At 41.8% G+C, this 22,848-nt stretch overlaps 1 protein-coding gene across 1 annotated transcript in view; it reads right to left on the reverse strand.

The window, feature by feature from the left end:
* LOC121278865 (transcription initiation factor TFIID subunit 4-like) overlaps positions 1–22,848 on the reverse strand; it is a 164,133-nt gene that overhangs the window by 29,121 nt on the left and 112,164 nt on the right. Inside the window, exons 13-14 of the mRNA XM_041189322.1 lie at positions 18,497–18,553; positions 15,673–15,792 (exon numbers count right to left, since the gene is read on the reverse strand). Of these exons, the coding sequence (XP_041045256.1) occupies positions 15,673–15,792; positions 18,497–18,553 (177 nt within the window). The remainder of the gene's footprint in view (positions 1–15,672; positions 15,793–18,496; positions 18,554–22,848) is intronic.

The raw sequence follows: 22,848 nt of genomic DNA on the forward strand, positions 1-22,848 counted from the left end.
AAAAAGAGGGCTCAACCGTATGGGTTAAAATTCCCACCCAAGGCTTTCATTAAATACTTTAGTAACTATGGAGAGATTGTTGAAGCAATAGTTCTGGAAGGTGGGTGGAATTGCTCCAGAGACTTGGTCAGTTATTCTGTATCTTCCTTATGCAAAACCTTACAGGTTATGTTTATGAATTCTAAAATAAGAGATTTTATTTAATGTGCTCACAGGACATGAGTGTCAATGGCCAGGCCATTGTTTATTGTTTAACCCTAAATGCCTCAGAGAAGGTGGCGGTGAGCCAAACAATAATTAGGTAATCAGGGGCCAGGATTTCAAAAAAAGAGAGACTGCATTTATATGGTGCTTTTCATGACCAGTGGTCTTCTCAAAGCATTTTAAAGATAACAACACATTTCTGAAGTTGTAATGTAATGTAGGAAACAACGCAGGCATGTTACACACAGCAAGCTCCAACATACAGCAGTGTGATAATGACCAGACACTGTAATCTGTTTTTTTTGTAACGTTGATTGAGAGATAAAACTTTGGTCCAGGACACCAGGAATAACTCCCCTGCTGCTCTTCTTCAAAATAGTATCACGGGGTCTTTTATGTCCACCCAAGAGGGACAGGGCTTCACTTTAATGTCTCATCTGAAAGACAGCACCTCAATGTAGCACTCCTGCAGTGCGTACAGCATTGGAGCATTGATTTTTGTGCTCAGGTCCGGGAGTGGGACTTGAACCCAAAACATTACAGCATTGACTATGCTTCAAAGAAGTACTTAATTGCTTGTAAAACACTTTGGTACATGCTGAGGCTGTGACAGGTGCCATATAAATACAAAAAATGTCTTTCATCTCACCCCATCAGCACAACTTCCTATCCCTTTCTCCCTCCGATGTTTAATTTGGCTTCACCTCACATTCAGAGCAAATAACCTGCTGCATCTGCCTCAAAGGTTGGCTTCCTGGCCTGATTTAGCTTCGAAGATGCCAGAACTCTTGCCAATCCCACTTTTGAATGATGGCTTCCCATTTTAAATAGCACCATCATGAAGGAAAGTAAAAAATATATACCTTAGTTAATCTGCTGTGACACTGTACATGGGGAGTCAAGGCCAAATATCGTGTTCAGGTGATGCAGATTTTCAGGCAACCAGCTAAATGGGCTGGAACCAAAAGTAATTCAATACCCCATTTAAAAAGTCATACACAGAATCCTTAATATTTAATCAAAAGACAAAAATCTACAGCACAGGAGGCGGCCATTAGGCCCATTGTGTCCGTGCTGGCTCTTTGAAATCATGTTTAGTCCCACATCCCCACCGTTTGTCTGTAAGTTCATTATTCCCCAATTCCCTTTGAAAGTTATTTATGGAATCAGCTTCCACTGCCTTTACAGGAAAAGCATTCCAACAGATCAGTGAAAAAAATTCCTCCTCAACTCCCCTCTCGATCTTTTGCCAATGTTTTAAAATTTTTGACCTGTGGTTAATGACCCTCTGTCCCCACGACAGAGGAAATCAGTTCATTTTGAGCCTTAAAACCTCTCATCTTGAAATCTATCAGATCACCTCTTAGCCGTCTCTGTTCCAAAGAGAACAGTCCTAACTTTTCCAACCTCTCCTCATAATTAAAGGCCCACATCTTTGGTAACATCTTGGCAAGCCACCTCTGTACCTTACACATAGTTTTCACTTGGTATCTCTTCGATAGCTCTATACCAAAACTCAACAGTTTAGAAAGCAGAGTGTTTACTGGAGAACAGGAGCTTCTTGGGAAAAGGGTTGAGGAACTGGGAGATGCCTGACAGAGGCGAAATAGCATTCCTTTAGTGGAAGGGCGTAACAACAGTGTGACACGTTTACACAGGAATTTTGTAATAAATGCCGTGGCGAATGTAGAATGAGAAACAGTGAACGCAGAAATGTGCCACTGGCTTGTTGGCAGCCACAAACCACTCATTGCAATGTTATTCATGGTAATTTGCTTTATAGTGTATATTAAACTGCAAAAAGATGTATCGAGGTGCTTCATAGAACTGTAATGGGATCAGGCAAAAATGGACAGCGCCAAAACAACATTGGGGGGAGCAACCAAAAGCTTATCATGAGGGATAGGTTTTAAGGATTGTCTTGAAGGAGGAGACAGCAATGGAGAGGTAGAGGGGCTGAGGAAGGGAATTCCTTGGGGCTAGAAACAGTCTGAGGATAAAGTGACAGTGAAAATGACATGCTTACAGCATCCCAATGAGTCACTGCACACAATAAACTCAGTACCAGTCTCATGGGCACGGTATTGACTCAATGGAGAGTTTTGACCGGACATCTGTTAGGGGTACAGCGTAAATGGCTGTTCTATAAAAATCCATACGTATATAAAGTTTGGATTGAAGATTATTAGGAAGCTCAAAAGAAATCAACACATTTTAATTGCAAGAGATGGTGAAAGATTGGAAAAACAAACATGAGTCAGTCGTCTTGTATAAAAAATGTGATGCACAATTGAGGTGGACACAAATGGGCAAAGTTATACAAAGAACCAGATAAGACAGAGGGAGAGACAACAGGAATGAAAGAACAATCTCGTATTTCTACAGCATCTTTTAAGATGTTTCAGCACACCAAAGCCAAATAAGTACAAGTGAACTACCGTCACTGCTGCAATGTTCCAAATGTAGCAATCAATTCACACGTAGCAAGCTCTCAAAGAGCAATGAAATAAATGAACAGGTAATCTGTTTTTATCAAGTGATGCTATTTGAAGGATAACATAGAAATATAGAAACTAGGAGCAGGAGTAGGCCATTCGGCCCTTCGAGCCTGCTCCGCCATTCATTATGATCATGGCTGCTCATCCAACTCAATAGCCTGCTCCCACTTTCTCCCCATATCCTTTGATTCCTTTCGCCCCAAGAGCTATATCTAACTCCTTCTTGAAAACATACAACGTTTTGGCCTCAACTACTTTCTATGGTAGCGAATTCCACAGGCTCACCACTCTTTGGGTGAAGAAATTTCTCCTCATCTCAGTCCTAAATGGTCTACTCTGTATCCTCAGACTGTGATGCCTCGGTTCTGGGCTCCCCCACCATCGGGAACATCCTTCCTGCATCTACCCTGTCTAGTCCTGTTAGAATTTTATAGGTTTCTATGAGATCCCCGCATATTCTTCTGAACTCCAGCAAATATAATCCTAATCGACTCAATCTCTCCTCATATGTCAGTCCCGCCATCCCAGGAATCAGTCTGGTAAACCTTCGCTGCACTCCCTCTATAGCAAGAACACCCTTCCTCAGATAAGGAGACCAAAACTGCACACAATATTCCAGGTGTGGACTCACCAAGGCCCTGTATAATTGCAGCAAGACATTCCTGCTCCTGTACTCGAATCCTCTGGCTATGAAGGCCAACATACCATTTGCCTTCTTTATTGCCTGCTGCACCTGCATGCTTACCTTCAGTGACTGGTGTTTGAGGACACCCAGATCTTGTTGCACATTCCCCTCTCTCAATTTATAGCCATTCAGACAATAATTTACCTTCCTGTTTTTGCTACCAAAGTGGATAACCTCACATTTATCCACATTATATTGCATCTGCCATGCATTTGCCCACTCACTCAGCTTGTCCAAATCAAACTGAAGCATCTCTGCATCCTCTTCACAGTTCACCCTCCCACCCAGCTTTGTCTCATCTGCAAATTTGGAGATACTACATTTAGTTCCCTCATGTAAACCATTAATATATATTGTGAATATCTGGGGCCCCAGCACCGATCCCTGTGGTACCCCACTAGTCACTGCCTGCCATTCAGGAAAAGACCAGTTTATTACTACTCTTTGTTTCCTGTTTGCCAACCAGTTTTCTATCCATCTCAATACACTACCCCCAATCCCATGCGCTTTAATTTTACACGCTAATCTCTTATGTGGGACTTTGTCGAAAGCCTTCTGAAAGTCCAAATAAACCACATCCACTGGCTCCCCCTCATCAACTCTACTAGACAGAACCAAAGTATGTATTTAGTTGGTCAGCCATTTCTTTGTTCTCCATTATGAATTCCCCTGTTTCTGACTGTAAGGGACCCACAACTGTCTTCATCAAACTTTTTCTCTTCACATACCTATAGAAACTTTTACAGTCAGTTTTTATGTTCCCCGCAAGCTTACTTTCGTACTCTATTTTCCCCTTCTTAATCAATCCCTTGGTCCTCCTTTGCGGAATTCTAAACTGCTCCCAATCCTCAGGTCTGTTGTTTTTTTCTGGCCAATTTGTATGCCTCTTCCTTGGACTTAATACTATCTCTAATTTCCCTTGTAAGCCATGGTTTGGCCACCTTTCCTGTTTTACTTTTGCACCAGACAGGAATAAACAATTGTTGCAGTTCACCCATGCGCTCTTTGAACATTTGCCATTGCCTATCCACCGTCATCCCTTTAAGTAACGTTTCCCAATCCATCATAGCCAACCCACACCTCGTACCATCGTAATTTACTTTATTAAGATTCAGGACCCAAGTCTCAGAATCAACTAGTTCACACTCCATCTTGATGAAGAATTCTATCATATTATGGTCGCTCATCCCCAAGGGGCCACGCACAACTAGATTGCCAATTATTCCTTTCTCATTACACAATACCCAGTCTAGGATGGCCTGTTCTCTAGTTGGTTCCTCAACATATTGGTCCAGAAAACCATCCCGTATACACTCCAGGAATTCCTCCTCTACGGTATTGTTACTAATTTGATTTGCCCAATCTATATGCAGATTAAAGTCACCCATAATTATAGATGTTCCTTTATTACATGCTTCTCTAATTTCCTGTTTAATGCCATTCCCAACATCACGACTACAGTTTGGGGGTCTATATGCAACCCCCATTAACGCTTTTTCCCTTCAGTGTTTCTCAGCTCTATCCATACATATTCCACATCGTCGGAGCTAATATCTTTCCTCACTATTGCGTTAATTTCCTCTTTGACCAGCAATGCAACTCCACCACCTTTTCCTTTTTGTCTGTCCTTCCCAAATGCTGAATGCCCCTGGATGTTCAGTTCCCATATGCCTGGTCACCCTGCAGCCATGTCTCCGTTATCCCGACATATCATACCTGTTTACACCTATTTGCGCGTTTAATTCACCCACTTTATTGCGAATGCTCCTCACGTTAAGGCATAAAGCCTTAAGGCTTGTGTTTTAACATTACTTATTGTGTTCCCACTATTTTTCACTGAGGCTCTGTTTGATTCTTGCCCTTGATTTCTCTGCCTATCGCTTTCCTTATTCCTTTTTGTCTTTTGTTCTTGTCCTTAATTCTTCCTTCTCTGACTCTTTGCATAGGTTCTCATCCCCCTGTCATTTTAGGTTAAACCTTCCTCAACCACTTTAGCAAATATTCCCCCAAGGACATCAGTCCCAGTCCTGTCCAGGTGTAACCCGTCCAGTTTGTACTGGCCCCACCTCCCCTGGAACCGGTCCCAATGTCCCAGGAATCTGAAACCCTCCCCCCCCCCACACCATCTCTTCAGCCACGTATTCATCCGATATATCCAGCTATTTCTACTCTGACTAGCACGTGGCACTGGTAGTAATCCTGAGATCACTACCTTTGAGGTCCTACTTTTCAACATACTTCCTAACTCCCTATATTCTGCTTTTAGGACCTCATCGCTTTTTTTTTTAAACTATGCTGTTTGTACCAATGTGTACCATGACCACTGGCTGTTCACCCTCCCTCCTTCAGAATGTCCTACAGCTGTTCTGAGACACCTTGAACCTAGCACCAGAAAGGCAACATATCATCCTGGAATCTCGTTTACGGCCACAGAAACACCTGTCTATTCCCTTACAATTGAATCCCCTATAACTAGTGCATTCCCACACTATTTACTCCTCCTCTGTGCAGCTGAGCCAACCGTGGTGCAATGAATTTGGCTGTTGCTGCTTTCCCCTGAGAGGCCATTCCCCCCGACAGTATCCAAAGCGGTATACCTGTTTTGCAGGGGAATAGCCACAGGAGATTCCTGCACTGCCTGCCTAGTCCTCTTGCTCTGTCTGGTGGTCACGCATTCTCTTCCTGCCTGTGGACTCAGCTTGCGGTGTGCTCATCTCTCTATACGTGTTATCCACGATACTCTTCACTTTGCGGACGCTCCACAGCGATCCCAGCTGCCGCTCCAGCTCCAAAACCCGGGCTTCCAGGAGCTGCAGCTGGAGACACTTCCCACACACATGCTGGCCTCAGGCACTGCAAATGTTCCCAGCTTCCCACATAGAGCAGGAGGCGCACACCACAACTTTGAGCTCTCCTGCCATGACTTACCCCTTTAAATTAAATTAAACCTTTCGGAAGATATTTAATATCAAATAACATCAATTACTCTAGGGCCCTTCTTCCCTGCTCCTCGCTGTTACAGAATATAGCCCATAAAAATTATAAACCACAAAATAAGACCTTAAAAACTATAAATGATAAAAGGAGTAAATACTTACCTGACCGTACTCACGGTACTCAAAGGATCACCTTGTTCCCTCCTCACCGAACTCCCTCAGCCACCAAACTCCAACTTAAGAACTCTACTGCTGCCCAAAGCAGCACTCCAGTCCAGACAACATCAGCACTGTAAGATTGCCTGTTTTTACACTCTGAAATCTCGCCTCTGAAAACCTGTGTAAGCCAGTTATCTAATTAACTAGTTGTAGCTGCAAGCAGAGCCTGTATAAACCCTGTTTTAAAGCTGGCCTAAAACTCAACTTCTTCCAACCCAAACAGCAACTTTTAGTTAATTACTAAATTAAAGACAGACTAGACCTTAGATAGAAATTAACCTTTAATTTCCCTCAGTCACCAAACTCCAACTTAAGCACTCTACTGCAGCCCAAAGCAGCACTCCAGTGCAAATAAATTGTGTTCTAGACACCAAGAAAGACAGAGGGGGAATCCACCCTTGCTCTTTTTTGAATTGTGCTCAGAGACCTTTAATAGAATCCTTACTCAAAATATGTAATTTTAAAAATCCGGAAACTGAAAACAAAGGGTAGGGAAATAGATTTCAAAAAGTAAGGTCATGCTTGATCAACCCTATTGAATTCTTTGTAGTAACAGAAAGGGTAGACAAGGGTAATATAGTACACTCGATATTTTTGTACTTTCAGAAGATTTTTAAAAAGGGACAAAGTAATAAACTCAGAAGACTCCTAGTGTCCTCTTCACAACTTATTCTCTTACCTAACTTTGTCATCAGCTAATTTAACAACCAGGTATTCGGTCCCTTCATCCAAGTCATTGATATAGATCGTAAATTGTCGAGGCCCCAGCACGGATCCTTGTGGTACCCCACTCCATCTTGCCAACCTGAAAATGACCCATTCATCTCCACTTACTTCCCTGTTAGCTAACCAATCCCCTATCCATGCCAATATGTTACCCCTTACACCAAAAGCTCCTATTTTGTGTAGCAACCTTCTATGTGGCACCTTCTCAAATGCTTTTGGAAATCCAAGTACACCACATCTACACGTTCCCCTTGTTACTTCTTCAAAGAACTCTAATAAATTAATCAAACATGGTTTCCCTTTCACAGAACTCTGTTGATTTTGCCTGATTGCATTAAGATTTTCTAAGTGTCCTGCTATAACCTCCTTACTAATAGATGTTAGCATTTCCCAGTGACAGATGTTAGGCTAACTAGCTCGTAGTTTCCTGCTTCCTATCCCCCTTCTTTCTTGAATAGTGGAGTTAAATTCGCTATTTTTCAATATGATGGGATCTTTCCAGAATCCAGGGAATTTTGGGAGATTGAAAGCTATACTGCTACTATCTCAATAGTGGCTTTTTTCAAGACCCTAGGATGAAGTCCATCAGGACCTAGGGACTTGTCAGCCTTTAGTTCTAACAATTTTCTCAACACTCTTTCCCTTGTGATTGTAATTGTTTTAAGTTCTTCTCTCCCTTTCATGTCATGATTAACAATTATCTCTGGAATGCTATTTGTCTCTTGGTGAAAACAGACCAAATATCTGTTCGATACGTCTGCTGTTTCCTCATTTCCCATTATTAATTCCCCAGACACTCTTTAGAGGACCAACGTTCACTTTAGTTACTCTTTTCCTTTTTAATTACCTGTAGAAACTCTCATTGTCTGTTTTTATATTTCTAGCTAGCTTTCTCTCATTTCTCCATTTTTTTTAAGTCATGCTATGCTGGTTTTGAAATTCTGTCCAACCTTCTCATTTATCACTAATTTTTGCATAATTGTATGGTTGTTCTTTCAATTTGATACTATCTTTAACTTCCTTAGTCAGCCACAAGTGATGCATTCCTCTCCCAGGGTCTTTCTTTCTCTCTTACTGGAGCACAACTTTGCTGAGTGTCATGAAATATCTCCTTAAATATCTTACACTGGATCTCTATTGAACTATCCCTTAACCTAATTTCCAGTTCACTTTAGCCAGCCGACTTCATGTCCTCCTAATTGCCTTTATTTAAATTTAAAACACTAGACTTAGATCCAACTTGCTCTCTCTCAAAGTGAATGTGAAATCCAATGTTATGATCACTGCTACCTTTACTGACATCATTAATTAAGCACGACTCATTGCACATGACCTGGTCTAAACAGCTGGATCTCTAGTTAGCTCTAGAACGTGCTGCTCTAAGAGCCTGTCTGGAAAACACTCTTATGAACTCATCTTCCAGGCTATCTTTGCCACTCTGATTTATCTAACCTATATGTGGATTAAAATGGTACTGCGGATGCTGGAAATCTGAAATAATAACAAAATGCTGTAAAAGCTCAGCAAAGTTTGTATGGCTCTTCTAAGAGTCACACAGACTCGAAACATTAACTCTGTTTCTCTCTCCATTGTTGCTGCCAGACTGGAGTTTTTCCAGTATTTTCTGTTTTTATTTAAAATCATCCATGGTTATTACAGTGCCTTTCTTACAAGCCACCATTATGTCTTCCTGTATACCCTGTCTTAGTGTAGTTACTGCTAGGGAACCTATAAACTACTCCCACAAGTAATATCTTACCTTTGTTATTTGTTATTTCTATCAAAACTGATTCTACATCTTGCTCTTTAGAATGAAGGTCATCCCTCATTATTGTACTAATGTTGTGCCATATTAGCAGAACTACCCCACCACCTTTTCATAGCTTCCTGCCTTTCCAAAATGTCACGTTTGGTTGAATATTAAGGTCCCAGCCTTTGTCGGTGCTGCGATTACTGTTGTTCACCATTTACGTAATGGAGTTGGACTTGGGAAACAGAAGCACGATTTGAAAACAAGCAGACAACACCAAACTGGGAGGCGTCGTGAATGCAGAAGATGAAAGCAACAAAATATAGGTGGGCATTAATAACTTTCCACAATGGGCATATAACAGGCAAATGAACAGTTCTGTCGAAGGGTCATGAGGACTCGAAACGTCAACTCTTTTCTTCTCCGCCGATGCTGCCAGACCTGCTGAGTTTTTCCAGATAATTCTGTTTTTGTTTTTATTATGAATGAACAAGTGTTATTTGGTATCTTTTGGCAGGCAGAATAAAGGAGCCATGTACTCCTTGGAAAATGAGTATTAAATGGTGCAGAGGGACCTGGGGCACAGCTCACAGGCATAATCACAAAATGGTGAAGCAGGTTTAACATGGCAATAAAATAAACTAACTAGGTTTCATTCCTAAGGAAATAGGAGTAAATAGAGATGTGTTAAACTTGCAAAGGACCATGGTTAGATCACTTGGAGTTGTGAACTGTTCTGGTCTCCATGTTATAAAAAGCACATATCGGTGGTGCAGAAGGTACAAAAATGATTTGCTGGAACTAAGAGATTATACCTATCAGGAAAACTTGAGATTGGGAGCTCTTTTCTTTGGAAAAGAAACTGAGTGGTCAGAAAAGACTGACAGAGGTCTTCGGGATCATGAAAGGGTTGAATTAGAGATGACGTTTCCACTTGTGTGGGGGAAGAAAGAGACCATAACTAGGAGTCACAAACATAAGATGCTCATAAATAAATCCAATCAGAATTCAGGGGAAACTTCTTTATCCAGTGGAAAGGTGGAACTTGTTACCGCATGGACTAGCTGAGGCAAAGGGTATAGATGTATTTAAGGGAGAACTAGAAAAGCAAATGGAGGGAATGGAAGGATATGTTGATGGTATTAAATGAAAAAGGGTGAGGATGCGGCCTGTGTGCAGCATGTACACCAGCAAAGACCTTTTAGGTCGAACAGCCTATTTCTGTGCTGTAATTTCTAAGTAACAATTTGTAATAGTAAAATGAAACTTAAAAAAAAAAGCCAGGCCAGGGTGTTTGGAATTTCCCCGAGCAGATGCCTTATTTGAGTACTAATGTTGTCCAGGTTACATTACTAATTAAAGAGCCACCCACTGCGATGCAGGTGTGTATCACTGCTCACAAAAGCTAGTCAGGCAATGAATTCCCATAGTTTGCATTAAATAGAAGTTAAATTTAATAAGGAAGAGAGGTTGGTGCTCTCTGCGACTCCGTTGTTGATAGCAAGATTTACTTCCTCAATAAAGCAGCAGTCTTAAAGAAGCCAAAAGGAGTGACAGATTTTAATCGATTCCACACTGCAACAGTGGCTACATGATCAAAAGTATCTCAATGGCTGTGAAGCATTTTGAGATGTCCTGTAACTGTCAAAGGCTCTGTAGAAATACAAGTCTCCCTTTTTAAAAAAATATATAAACCTACAGCTGCAACACACGATGTAGCACAAAGGCCATGAAATGTACACAAAATGAAAGGAGCCGCTTTTAAATTCCAGTTATAATGGTTAAAAAAACCCTGAAAATATAGCATTTGGATTGAATTATTGACCCCTGAAAGCATTCAGTTCAATGTAAAACTTAAGGTTAATGGATCACAGAGGTTATTTATGACACCTTAAAATTGTCATTCTAACTTTGAATAGATCAAAGAAATATTTATATAGTCTCTTAAGCGTAATAATACATTCCAAGGCACTTAACAGGAGTGCTACAGGGTAAAATTAGACAGCGAGCCACATCAGGCAATATTAGGGCAAAAGACTGGTCAAAGAGGTGGGTATCGCAAAGTGTCTTAAAATAAGGAGGCAGAGAGACAGGGGGAGGGAATTAGAGTTCACGACCCAGGCAGCTGAAGACACGGCCACCAATTGTGGAGCGATGAAAATCATGGATGCTTAAGAGGCCAAAATTAGATGAGTGCAGGGATTTCAGAGGGTTGTAGGGCTGGGGGAGATTACAGACACAGTGTGGTGGGGGAGGGGGGGGCGGTGAGACGACCATGGAGGGACATGAAAACAAGGATGAGAATTTCAACATCACTGCTGAGAAGATAGTGAGAATATTGTCCAATTTCAGGCAAACAAAATTTCAAAAATATTTTCTTCCTGGCTTCCTCTTATGCAATACCTCCAGAGTTAAGACTGCTTACTGGTTGCTTATTTCAAAGCATCTGTACCATGCGTTATAGTTCTACATTAACCATCCACCCCTCCAATTGGAATGCATTCAGTGTTAGAAGCATAAGAATTATTCTAAGATGGAGGTTCTTTATAAAGAATTGACTCAGAACTTAACTTTTTTTTCCCATTGGAGAAGAGGTGGCTGGAGGGAGGGAGGGAGGGAGGGGTGGGGGGGGGGGGTTGATCTAGGTCTTTTAAATGCTGAGAGGCACAGATAATGTAGATGTAAGCAGGTTATTTAATTTGGACTGTGAGCGCAGAACTAGAGGACGAATATAAAATTAGTCAGCCTCAGGCAAGACTAAAGATTTTTCCCACAGAGCAGTAGATATGTGGAACAGACTCCCAGCAAAAGCAGTTAGTGCTTTAGCGATTAACTCCTTCATAATTAAAAAAGAGAAAATTGGACAAATACCTGGTTACTAACAGGACCGAAGGACGTATGAGAGAGATGACTAAATAACCTATGGAATAGGATAGCTCCCAAATTGATGAATGCAGGATGTCATGCTAAAGATGACATCGAACGCGAAGGGTTGCTGCCAATAACTTGCATTTTTATAGCACTTCTAACATTGATAAAAAGTCCCAAGGTCCTTGACTGGAGCAAACTAAAATTGACAGCTAATATCTCCTTATGTGGCTAGCTAGGTCATGGAGGTAAGGTATAAGGTGTGCCTTAAGAAAGAGAGAGAGAGAGAGGGCTAGAGAGGCAATGAGGTTTAAAGAGGGAACAGCAGAGCTTAGGACCCAGGCAGCTGAAGGTACAACTGCCAATGGTGGAGCATCAAGAATCAGAGGTGCAAGAGGCCAGAATTGGACAAGCGCAGAGATCGGAGTGTTGTAGGGCTGGCAGAGGTTACAGAAATGGGGAGGGAGTGAAGACCTGCAGGGATTTGAAAAAAATTATTATTTTTTTTAAATCAAGGCATTGTTTAACTCGGAACCAATGTAGGTCAGCGAGCACAGGGATGATGGGTGAACAGGATGGGCCAGAATTAGCCTGGAGTCTTCAGGAATTAAATATTAATCTCCTGGGCAATGCTACAGGCAGAAGAAAATAATTGGACGTTAATAAGTGTTTTTGTCTATGTTCTTTGAAAGCTTTTGTTTATTAGCCGTAAAAATATTGGAGATAGGATGTTGGTGGGGTGGGTGAGAGGGAAGCCGGCAGTTTGCTTAGGTCAGGCAGCTGGAGGGCCACGCAATAAAACCTCTAGGAATATCAGAAACAGGATAAAAAAGGGACGGGTTGCAAGGATTTTTAGACCTGGAGGTGGTTTGCAGTGACACTGTTCCATCAGGGTCAGTTTTGGGACATTACACATTCCCATTTTTTTCTTTAAAAACAGCTGAGACTTGTGTGTATGGATTAAAAAACATCCTGTGTGGCAGTGGCAAAGGCAAACCTATCCTCATTTTCTCAACCTGTCTGCAGCCTTTGACACGGTCGAACGTATCAGCCTCCTCCAACGCCTTCCCCCACCCCTCCAATGTTGACAAGCTGGGAGGGACTGCTCTCAGTGCGGTTCCATTCTATTTATCTAATCGTAGCCAGAATATCACTTGCAATGGCTTCTCTTCCTGCTCCTGCGCCGTTACCTCTGTTGTGTCTCCAAGGATCCATCCTTGGCTCCGTGTTATTTCTCATCTACATTCTGTCACTTGGTGGTGTCCTCCGAAAGAATGTTAATTTTCAGCGATGACACCCAGCTCCTCTTCATCACCACTTCTACTGAGTACCCTTTCTGTACCCTCAACTTTCTCCTGCTTACTTGAAAGCACTGAGGGAAGGAGGACGATTACCAGCTACTTCTGGAAACAAGGTGAAACTGCAGAGCCTTTCCTTGGCAGGTGCCATTAAATTGGGTACTACCCCTGATGGGGCGAATGTCCTTGCTTGGTGGAAGAACAGGCTGAATGGCCTTCTTCCGTTCCAAGCTTAATGCGGAGAAGAGGCTGGCATCAAATATACCGCAGTCCATGTGGCGAATTTAAATCAAAATTCAGCTCAGTGGATATTTAAGCAACTTCAGCAAGTAAGGAACCAAAGGCATTAAATATCATCTTAAAAGAAAAATCAGGTCAAACTTTTCACAAAAATACAACTGCAATGCGAGCGCCAAGGCAAGTCTAAAAAAGGAACACAAAAGAATTGTTTAGTTATTTTTAGAAAAATGCCGTGCAAAGAAAATAAATTAGAAATTGTGGAACGTGAAATGGACCACAGACTTTAAAAAGAAATTAGAGGGAACAAAAGACGACAGAAAATGAAAAAGATTGCTATCGTGCGCATGCAGCTTCTCTTCATCCCTACATGTTCATCCTTCAAATCTCATTTAAGATCAATTGTTTTTAGACCAAATTTAAAATATTCTTCAGGGTTTCACTGTGCCATTTCAAGAGATATCGGTCTGCTTCAGATTGGCTCAGCAATAACGTTTATCAAACACCGGGTAGTTAAAATATTCACAAGGAGAAAGGAACACTTCTCTCAACTAATAGCAGACACAGCAAAAAAAAAAGGAAAATTGGCTTTGAAGCACTTAAAATATTCAGGGGTCAACCAGATATATTCACATCAAAAATCTCTGCAACATGTTTAAAATATCAACCAATGTAATCCAAGATAAACATTCCTGAAATGCCTTTTTTGTCATTCTTATTTCAGAAAAGGATTATTCTTCTCCTTCCTGAGAGCATTACAACACTGGAATTGAGGAATCAAGCAGTTTATAAATGCCACCCAAAGCCCAACAGTTTAACAGCTCTGATTTTGATCCAATTTGAGCACGTGAAGCAGTTTAGGCTCAGCAAATTTATGCCAAGGGTCATTTAGTGAGACCTACAAATCAAGAAGTTAGTACTTTTTTTAAGTCAAAGGTTCAATCCCTGGTTTTTGCCAAGTTAGTTGATTTCAGCCGGGGGAAGAGGTAGGAGTTGGTAGGGTGTACCATACCCTACTAAAGCATCATTAATGTAGCAAAGTGTCCCAACTGCACTCCAGAAGGAATGGAGGGGGAGGAGGAAATATAGCCAACAGGAACATTAGAAGTGTCAGGGGAGGCAAAGTGATAAGCCCTGAGGCTTCTAAAGATGGGAAGAGATGTGGCAAATTCAAGGATTTTAAGAAAGGTCCTTCAACCATCAAGGAGTTGCAGTCATAGAGTCATTAAACACAGGAGGCCATTCTGCCCATTGTGTCCATGCAGGCTCTCTGTAGAGCAATCCATTCAGTCCCATCCCTGCCGTCACACCCCCACCCCCACCCCCATAGCCTTGCAAGTTTATTTCCTTTAAGTGCCCATTCAATTTCCTTTCAAAATCATTGATCATCTCTGCTTCCACCATCCTCCTAGCCCCTGCCTCCCAGATCATTACCACTTGTTGTGTAAAAAAAGTCCCCTCCCACATAGCCCCCTGCATCTCTTGTCCAAAATCTTAAATCTGTGTCCCCTAGCCCTTGTACCAGCAGCTAATGGGAACAGCTTTTCTTTCTCTACCTTACCCTAAACCTGCCATAATCTTATATACCGCTAGAAAGTCCTCCCCCAAGATCCTCCAAATTCAGTGGCAAGGCAGCATCCTCCCCCAAGCCAACATGCACACCGAAGGCCAGGCAAGCTTGTGTATAACAGACCACTGTCAACAAATAACTGGCACAGATAACTGGACTGGAAGCAGCAGAGCACCAGGGATACATGACTTGCAAAGGAGGAGCAGGGGTTCAAAATCAATACATTGAGGTACAGCAATTCGCACAGGCAGTAGTGGCCCAGTGGCTAGCAATCCCACCTCCAAGACAGATGATTACGGGTTCAAATTCCACTCCAGACACCATGGGATCTTTTAAGTCCACCCAAGTAGGCAGGTAGGGCCTTGGTTTAACATCATATTCAAGACAGCACCTCCAACAGTGCAGCACTCCCTTAGTAATGCACTGGAGTATCAGTCTTGATTTCTGTGCTCGAGCCCTGGGGTGGGGCTTGAACCCTGAACTTTGCGACTCAAGAGGCGAGCTGCTACAGCTAAGCCAATGCTGACACTAAATTTCAAGATGGACAAAGCTCTCACTGGCCCTCGACAACACAGTGACTGACATCAGAATCGAGGACAGAAAGGTGAGGGCAAATGTGGAAAAGCCCTCCTTAACTCCTTGGCGGGTCGGGACAAGAAGGGAGGAGAGAAATTGCAATACCTCGTTTCCCGTTCGGAGACCGGGTGAGTCGGGCGTTTTCCTTTTTCTTGGTCCGATGGCAGCCAGTGCCGCGAGATTTGCTTCCCGCTGCTGCAACTGTGCAAGTTCCAATTGTTGCATCTGTTCAAAAGCAAGGTCACATTTTTATTTCCAAAGCTACATAAAATTTACAGCACAAAAATAGGCTATTCAGCCCAACAGGTCAATTAATTAATCGCCCACACAAGCCTCCTCCCATCTTACTTCACATCGAATCCTATCAACATGTCCGCTATTCCTTTCTTCCTTACGTTCTTACCTAGCTTCCCCTTAAATGCATCTATGCTATTCGCCTCAACTACTCACTCTGTGCCACATTTTCACCACACTCTGGGTGAATAAGTTTTTTCCTGAATTTCTCTATTTGGTTTATTAGTTATTGTCTTATATTTAGGCACCCAGGGAAGTAAAAACTTCTTCGCTACATCAACTGAGCTCCCTTGGTAATTTTAAAGGCCTAGATTAGGCCAACTCTCTTTACGAGAGAAAAAAGCCCCAGTCTTCGCAATCTTTCCCGATAGTTATGTAGTTACTCTGGAGGGGGACGAGATGACAGGCTTGGTTGAGCCTGCAGGCTCTTCTCATTAACAGCACTGGGTGACACACTGTGACAGGGAAATCCAACCTCCGAGCTGTGGGCCACTTCCAACCACAACCGTAAAGTAAATCAGCCCTTTGAGAACAAGGGGACACAATACTAAAGTATACGGGAAGATAATCTGGCCACTTTTTTGTGAAGTCCTAATCAGAGTGGAGAAGATTTCTATAGGTCAAAGTAGAATCACAATTGAAGACAGAATGAATCCTTAACAGGAGCACTTCCACCCAAATTTGGACCGTCAATATACATCGTAACACCACCCTGAAGGACTCAAGTGTTAAATGTATACAGGTGCAGGGCATTAACTGGGGATCCACTTGTGCTCCTATATATAGGAGCAGACTGAAACTGTGGTTTTTGGGTTTGGAGGTGCAAGCTTGTAATCTGTGTATCTCTGTAAATAAAAGCCTCAAGTGTGTAAAGATTAGGCTCCAGTTCTATCCTTCAGCACCTGGCTATTTAGAATTTGCACACAGCTTGACACACATCTGATTCACATTCAATTTACACTGCCATTTGGAGTAATTTTGCACTTAGAAATATTAGCTTAGGCATGCTAGGAGTTATCAAGCAAAAATCTAGCACATGGCAGAAGGTATACATGCATATTGCCACTGCGTTGAAGGCTTATTTGAAGTGGTCGTGCGTGCTGTATCAGAGGTATAACACAAACCACACAGAACAAACTGCAAAGTCTTGAATGTGAACTGTGCCACCACGTCTAAGGTAACTACTCCCTTGTAGGGGTGGGGTAAGGCAGAGTGGGTAGAACAAATGACCGACACACACAGCGATACAGCAGATGGCTCCTGTTTATCATTAGACTGCTGAATTATCAGGTTGCGGGGGTCATAAGATTCAGAAGGAAACTTGTTAACAGCCAGTGACAAAATAAATTTTGGAACAAAGCTTCCCAGACAGTTCTGAAATAGCAGGGTTGCACAAGCAATAAACAGGCAAGAGACCCGAATAGCAGGGTAGGCATGGCAAGCAGCCCTTGGTTAAGTCTGTCCTGATAATGAATAACAAATCAGTGAAAAAGCTTTCTGTCCACCAGGTTCCATTTTCACATGGAGAATGTTAACACAGACAGCTACTTCAAAAAAGTATTAGTTTAAGACACAGTTGTTGTAGTAGCTGGGGGGAGGTGGGGGGAACTACTGGGGAGGGGGTGTCCATGGAAACTAATTCCTTCAGCTCCACAGCCTTCATCAAACACTAGCATTGTCTTTATTAGCATCTGTCGTCAAATCTTTAATCACGAAATGCGAACAGGCTCGATGATTTATTCAGCAGGGAAAAGAATCTGTAGGTCAAGTGAAAAATTTCACACACAGCACGAACATCGGGCACTTTCATTTGCTTCCATTCCCCAACTGCCAGGGGCGAGCACTAGTGAGCTCCAATATTAAGGCTCAATTAAAATAGGGTCCAATTAGTGGAGGTTTTCCTCCCGGGCAACAAGAGTCAGGAAATGGATATTGGGAAAATGTAAAAGTGAGCTACTGCAAGGCGGCAGAAGCAGCAGACATAAATGAACTTATTTGTTGGTTTCTACAGTTGCTGTGCTGGACCCTCTGGGAGGAAAAGCTTAAACCAGTCTAAGCTATAAAATAAAAAAAAACCCTGGAGCTAAACATGAACTGTGTGAAACAAGGGCTCCATCACAGTACAGAAAAAAAAAAACTGCTGGGTTTAGAAAATTAAAAGCCAGAGGCACTTTCCATTTACAACTAAATCCTAGTTCCACCTCTGAGCAGAGGAATTATAAGCAGTAACAGATTTACAAAATGAGCATTTATCCTAAAATATGTAACCCATTGTGATATTCCCAAATAACAAATCCTGAACTTTAATGCAAGAATTGCATTCAGTTCTCAATTATCGAATGTACAGCTGGAATTCTTCAGATAACTTTTTTTTTAAAAAAGAAGAGAAACTGAAGGAACACCCAGCCCCTCCTCCCGCACAATGACCTTGTTTGATGTGTTGCCCTTGCCTTCAGCGGTTCCTGTCCTTGCCCCAGGCTCCGCACAGAAAATGGCATGCAACGACTACACAAATCCTGACCTAAATACCAGGAGGCTGCTGCCAAAAGAAAAAAAAACAACCCTCCAGTCGCAAAAAACAAGCAACAGAGAAAACAAATGAAACAAGCAAAGAGGTAAATCACACTCGGCTCACCTCTTTGGCTCTTTGTTTTAACCTAAGTTGTTCTGGGTCTTCGTGCTTGGCCCGACTCTGGTGGTGATTGAAAGACACGAAAAGTAGAATGAAAAATTAAATCAAATTTTCAACATTCAAACTCCCTCTGTCACCTTCATATTTCTTTCCCCCTTAATGTTTCCTGAATGCAGTCTTTGGAACCAGATTTCTCTGGTAAATTTGTCAAAATCCTTTCAATTAAAAACAAAATGGTCCCCAAGTTAATAGGCTGACTGTACCAATGAGTTTAATATATACATCTATGGATACATGGCAAGAATAAATGCATTCCCATTTAATTTTCACAAAATTTCAGGAACAGGATGCCAGCAATCCCATTCATTTTCCAAAATATTAGAACCAATTCCTCATTAGAAAATGTCATCTGTTCCAGACAATGAAAGAAACCCATGAAATGTAATTTCATTGAAAAAAGCCATCAAGTGGATCTCAGGATTGAAAGGAAACATCGTTGGATTTCAACATTCTCCACAACAAGCAACTGATAATTTCATGCCAAATTAAGTAAATAATTTTTGTAGCATATATGTACTTCATTGTTGCAACTACCTGATAAACAGGTAGGTACAATTCTGAACACTGCTGGGAACCATTAAAGAGTTAATAGCTGGGTGCAAAGCAACTCCAAAAATGCCTATTCTTTTCATCTTATACCACACATTTTTGGATACCTGACATTCTGAGCTGAATACTGCAGATGCAACATACCTTTAGCTGGTAACTGTGCTTCTTATCTTATATACACATATATCAATATGTATGTACACACATGCATATATTGTTATGACACAGCAGTTGGCAAAGGCTGTTATTTAAAATTCCAGAGGGAAACTTGAAACAACTATCATACCTATATTTTCAATTGAGATGCAGCTTTAAATTCAGGAATAAGACCACCAGGTCTCTAGAGGTTTTTATATCCAACTACATGAGACATTTATTGAATTTACACAAGTTAACCATATAGGTATGGCTACAAATTACTACGATGATAGCTTTTAACAAACTCCCAAACTAATCTCCATTAAGGCAACAGCAACCCACAGATTTAACCAGATACCAAACAAAACATTTTCACCTTACAAATTCAAAATGAGGTTCCTTTCACTTTGGTGCCTTTGCAGGCAGTTGTAGGCTTACTACTGCTTTGATGTTACATGCCTTTGCCCTGCACACACAAAAACTCCCTTCTCTGTTATGCGCATCACTTCTCTTTGAACATAAATTCTCATTGTATCATCAGGCCCTTTGAACTCCACCTCTAACAAAATAAACCCTTTCATAGTCTCGATTTTACTAGTAATATAAACATTGCTTGGTGTCTCCTAGCTAGGTGCAAGATTTCACTCCCACTCTTGAATGCTATATTCAACAAAATGCAAATATACCTCTACCTTTACATCTCAAAGCTACTGTACATAAAAGCACCCATACTAGCTGGCTTTAATCCAATTAAGACACACAAAGACACATTAAAACAAATAATTTCCAATAACATTAGGGACAATTCCATTTTGGGAACGGTCACAATACAGGGCTTCAAGGCTACGTGGAAAGTGGGATCGTTGGCCACCTTCTCATTCTTTCAAACTCATTGCATCTGTGCCGCCTCCTTGAAAGAACTTTTCAATTCGTCCCACTCCTCCTGTTCTTTCCCCATAGCCCTGAAAAATTTTCCCCTTCAAGTATTTACAGAATTTCCTTTTGAAAGTTATGATTGAATCTCTTTCCGCTATACTTTCAGGCCTTGCTTTTCAGATCGTAACTTGTTATGTAAAAAAACTCATCTCCCCTTTGCTTCCTTTGCCTATTACCTTAAATGTGTCCTCTGGTTACTGACCCACCTGTCACCTAAAATGGTTTCACCTCATTAACTTTATCAAAACCCCTCTGTCACTCTGAATATCTTCCCTGTTCAAAGGAGAACCCCCTGCCTTCGAAGGCAGTGTTACACAATATCTTTACCTCAACTGGGCTCAGAGGGCATGTACCTCTTGAGGGAATGCTACACTATTGTATGGATGAGATATTTCGAATGAGATATTAAATAGGAGGCCCCATTTATTCGTGGGGGAATGTAAAAGATCCCATGGTCATTATTTCAAAGAGGAGCAGGGAATTATTCTTGTTCAATTTATCCCTCAATCAAAAAAAATGATCTGGCTATGATCACATTGCTGTTTTTGGGATCTTGCTGTGTGCAAATTGGCTGTCAGGTTTCTTGCATTACAACAGCAATTACACTTAAAATAATACTTACTTGGCTGCAAATTGCTTTACATGCTGAGATTGTGAAAGTCGCAAGACCTTTTCTTTTCGGAGAGCAGGTAGCTAGTACCCAGTTTCTGTCATTACAGGGAGTATTTGTTGACTGTCCAGAATTGTCACAAGACCATTGAGAGTCAACCATATAGATAATTTGGATTTGCCAGAACCTGGCCTGATGGAGATGGGACACAGTGAACTAGTTAGGTTCTTGATGACAAAACAGCAACTTCCTGGTCATTTACTTGAATTGGTCCACAAATGGGCAGATTTATTGGATTCAGCTTCACATTTGCCATGGCAAGATCTGAACTTTACTGCCTCTGGGTTATACTAACATTATTATAACTACCCAGTTACTGCATTGCTGCCCTTCAACACATTTCTACTCTTCAACAAACTACAAGAGCAACCAGCTGATGACTCTCTCCAATTTTCCTTCCCTATAGAGAGCGCCAACATGGGGGGGAGGGGGGGGGGAGAATGTGTTTGGTGCCAGACTCAAGTGGGTAGTTCTTTCAAAGAGCCAACACAGACACAACTGGCTAAATGGCTGACATCTGTACTGCACTGCCCCACGGTTCTGAGATTCCACTATTACACAATACAGATCATCTTCCAACCCTTCAACCTCCCTTTATTACAATCATTTCTTTCTTTTAAAGCTTACCTATATCATTTTGCACTCTCCAAACAAAATAATTTTAAGAGTTAAAATTAAATCTCCTGCACCATAAACAAGAGGCTATTCCCCCATCCCCCCGCAAGTGCCAAAAGGGAAGTTTAGTGTATGTATTCAATGTGAGGAAAAGCTGAGCAGCAGTAATTACACCTGCTCCATTTTGACACAAGGTTGTTCGAGTATTTTAGGGTCCTCTGCCCGAAGGTAGGTCCAGCTAGAACAAGGATCAAATCCCATGCTGTTGGCACCAATCTGATCCACACCAGCTGTCCAGCCAACAGCTCCCCAAGGAATCACAGTTGCTATGGCAACAGACTACAACACACATGTAAAGTTGAGAGTTATGGATTGTGATGGTAGAGGCTCTAATTTTCATTCCAACACATGCCTGACCAGGAATCTCTCCCATTCTTGCTGCCTGCAAGATGTTGGGAGGGTTTGCAGGTTGACACTCAACCTGTTTGGCTATGTTACGAATGCACCTCCCTTGGCCATCAAGTCCTAGGGTGGTTCTCAAACCCAGAGCTTCGAGCTCAGAGGTAGGGATCCTGGAACTCCTTTCCTAACAGCACTTTGGGTGTACATGCACCACAAAGCCCGAGTTTCAATTCTACCTCTGGGGAAACAAGGGAGATGGTGAGGGGGTGGCAAAGTGGAGTTGAAGCCCAAGGTCAGCCATGAAGATCTTGAATGGCAGAGCAGGCTCAATGGGCCATGTGGTCTATGCCTACTTCTATTTGTGTGTTGTGTTTCGTGCCCACATAATTTTTGAAGGTGTAATTGAGAACTTACCTTGATACACTAAATGTTAACAGCACAGAGTTAGGTCCAGTGGCCCAACTGTCCCATGCCAGGTGTTTATGCTTCCCATCAGCATCCTCATACACCACCTCATCCCAACCCACCAACGTTACCTTTTTCCAGTTTCGGCCCTGATGAAAGGTCGTTGACCTGAAACACCAAGTCTCTCTCTCCACAGATGCTGCGGGACCTGAGCATTTCCAGCATTTTCTGTTTTTATTCCTTTCTCCCTCACGAGTTTATCTCGCATTCCCACAAACAAATCTATGCTATTCACCTCAACTACTTCATTTGGTGGCGAGCTACCTTTGTCTTAATGAGCTCAATCTACACTCTTCTGCTACAATCACGTTACATCCATCCTTTCTGGAATTCATTAGAGAAGATAAATATGGGAAAGGATATTCTCAGATTGCTTGGTCTTATGGGTAAAAGTATGTTCCAAAGAGAAGTGGGAAACATATTTTTAAAGGGTTTTATTTCTGTTATGGGGAGTTGTACTGGTGTATAGGCTTTCTTATCCGAAGGACATGCATTTTAAACATGTATAACATTTACCACC

Source organism: Carcharodon carcharias, chromosome 6 (assembly GCF_017639515.1).
Source record: "Carcharodon carcharias isolate sCarCar2 chromosome 6, sCarCar2.pri, whole genome shotgun sequence".
Taxonomy (NCBI): domain Eukaryota; kingdom Metazoa; phylum Chordata; class Chondrichthyes; order Lamniformes; family Lamnidae; genus Carcharodon; species Carcharodon carcharias.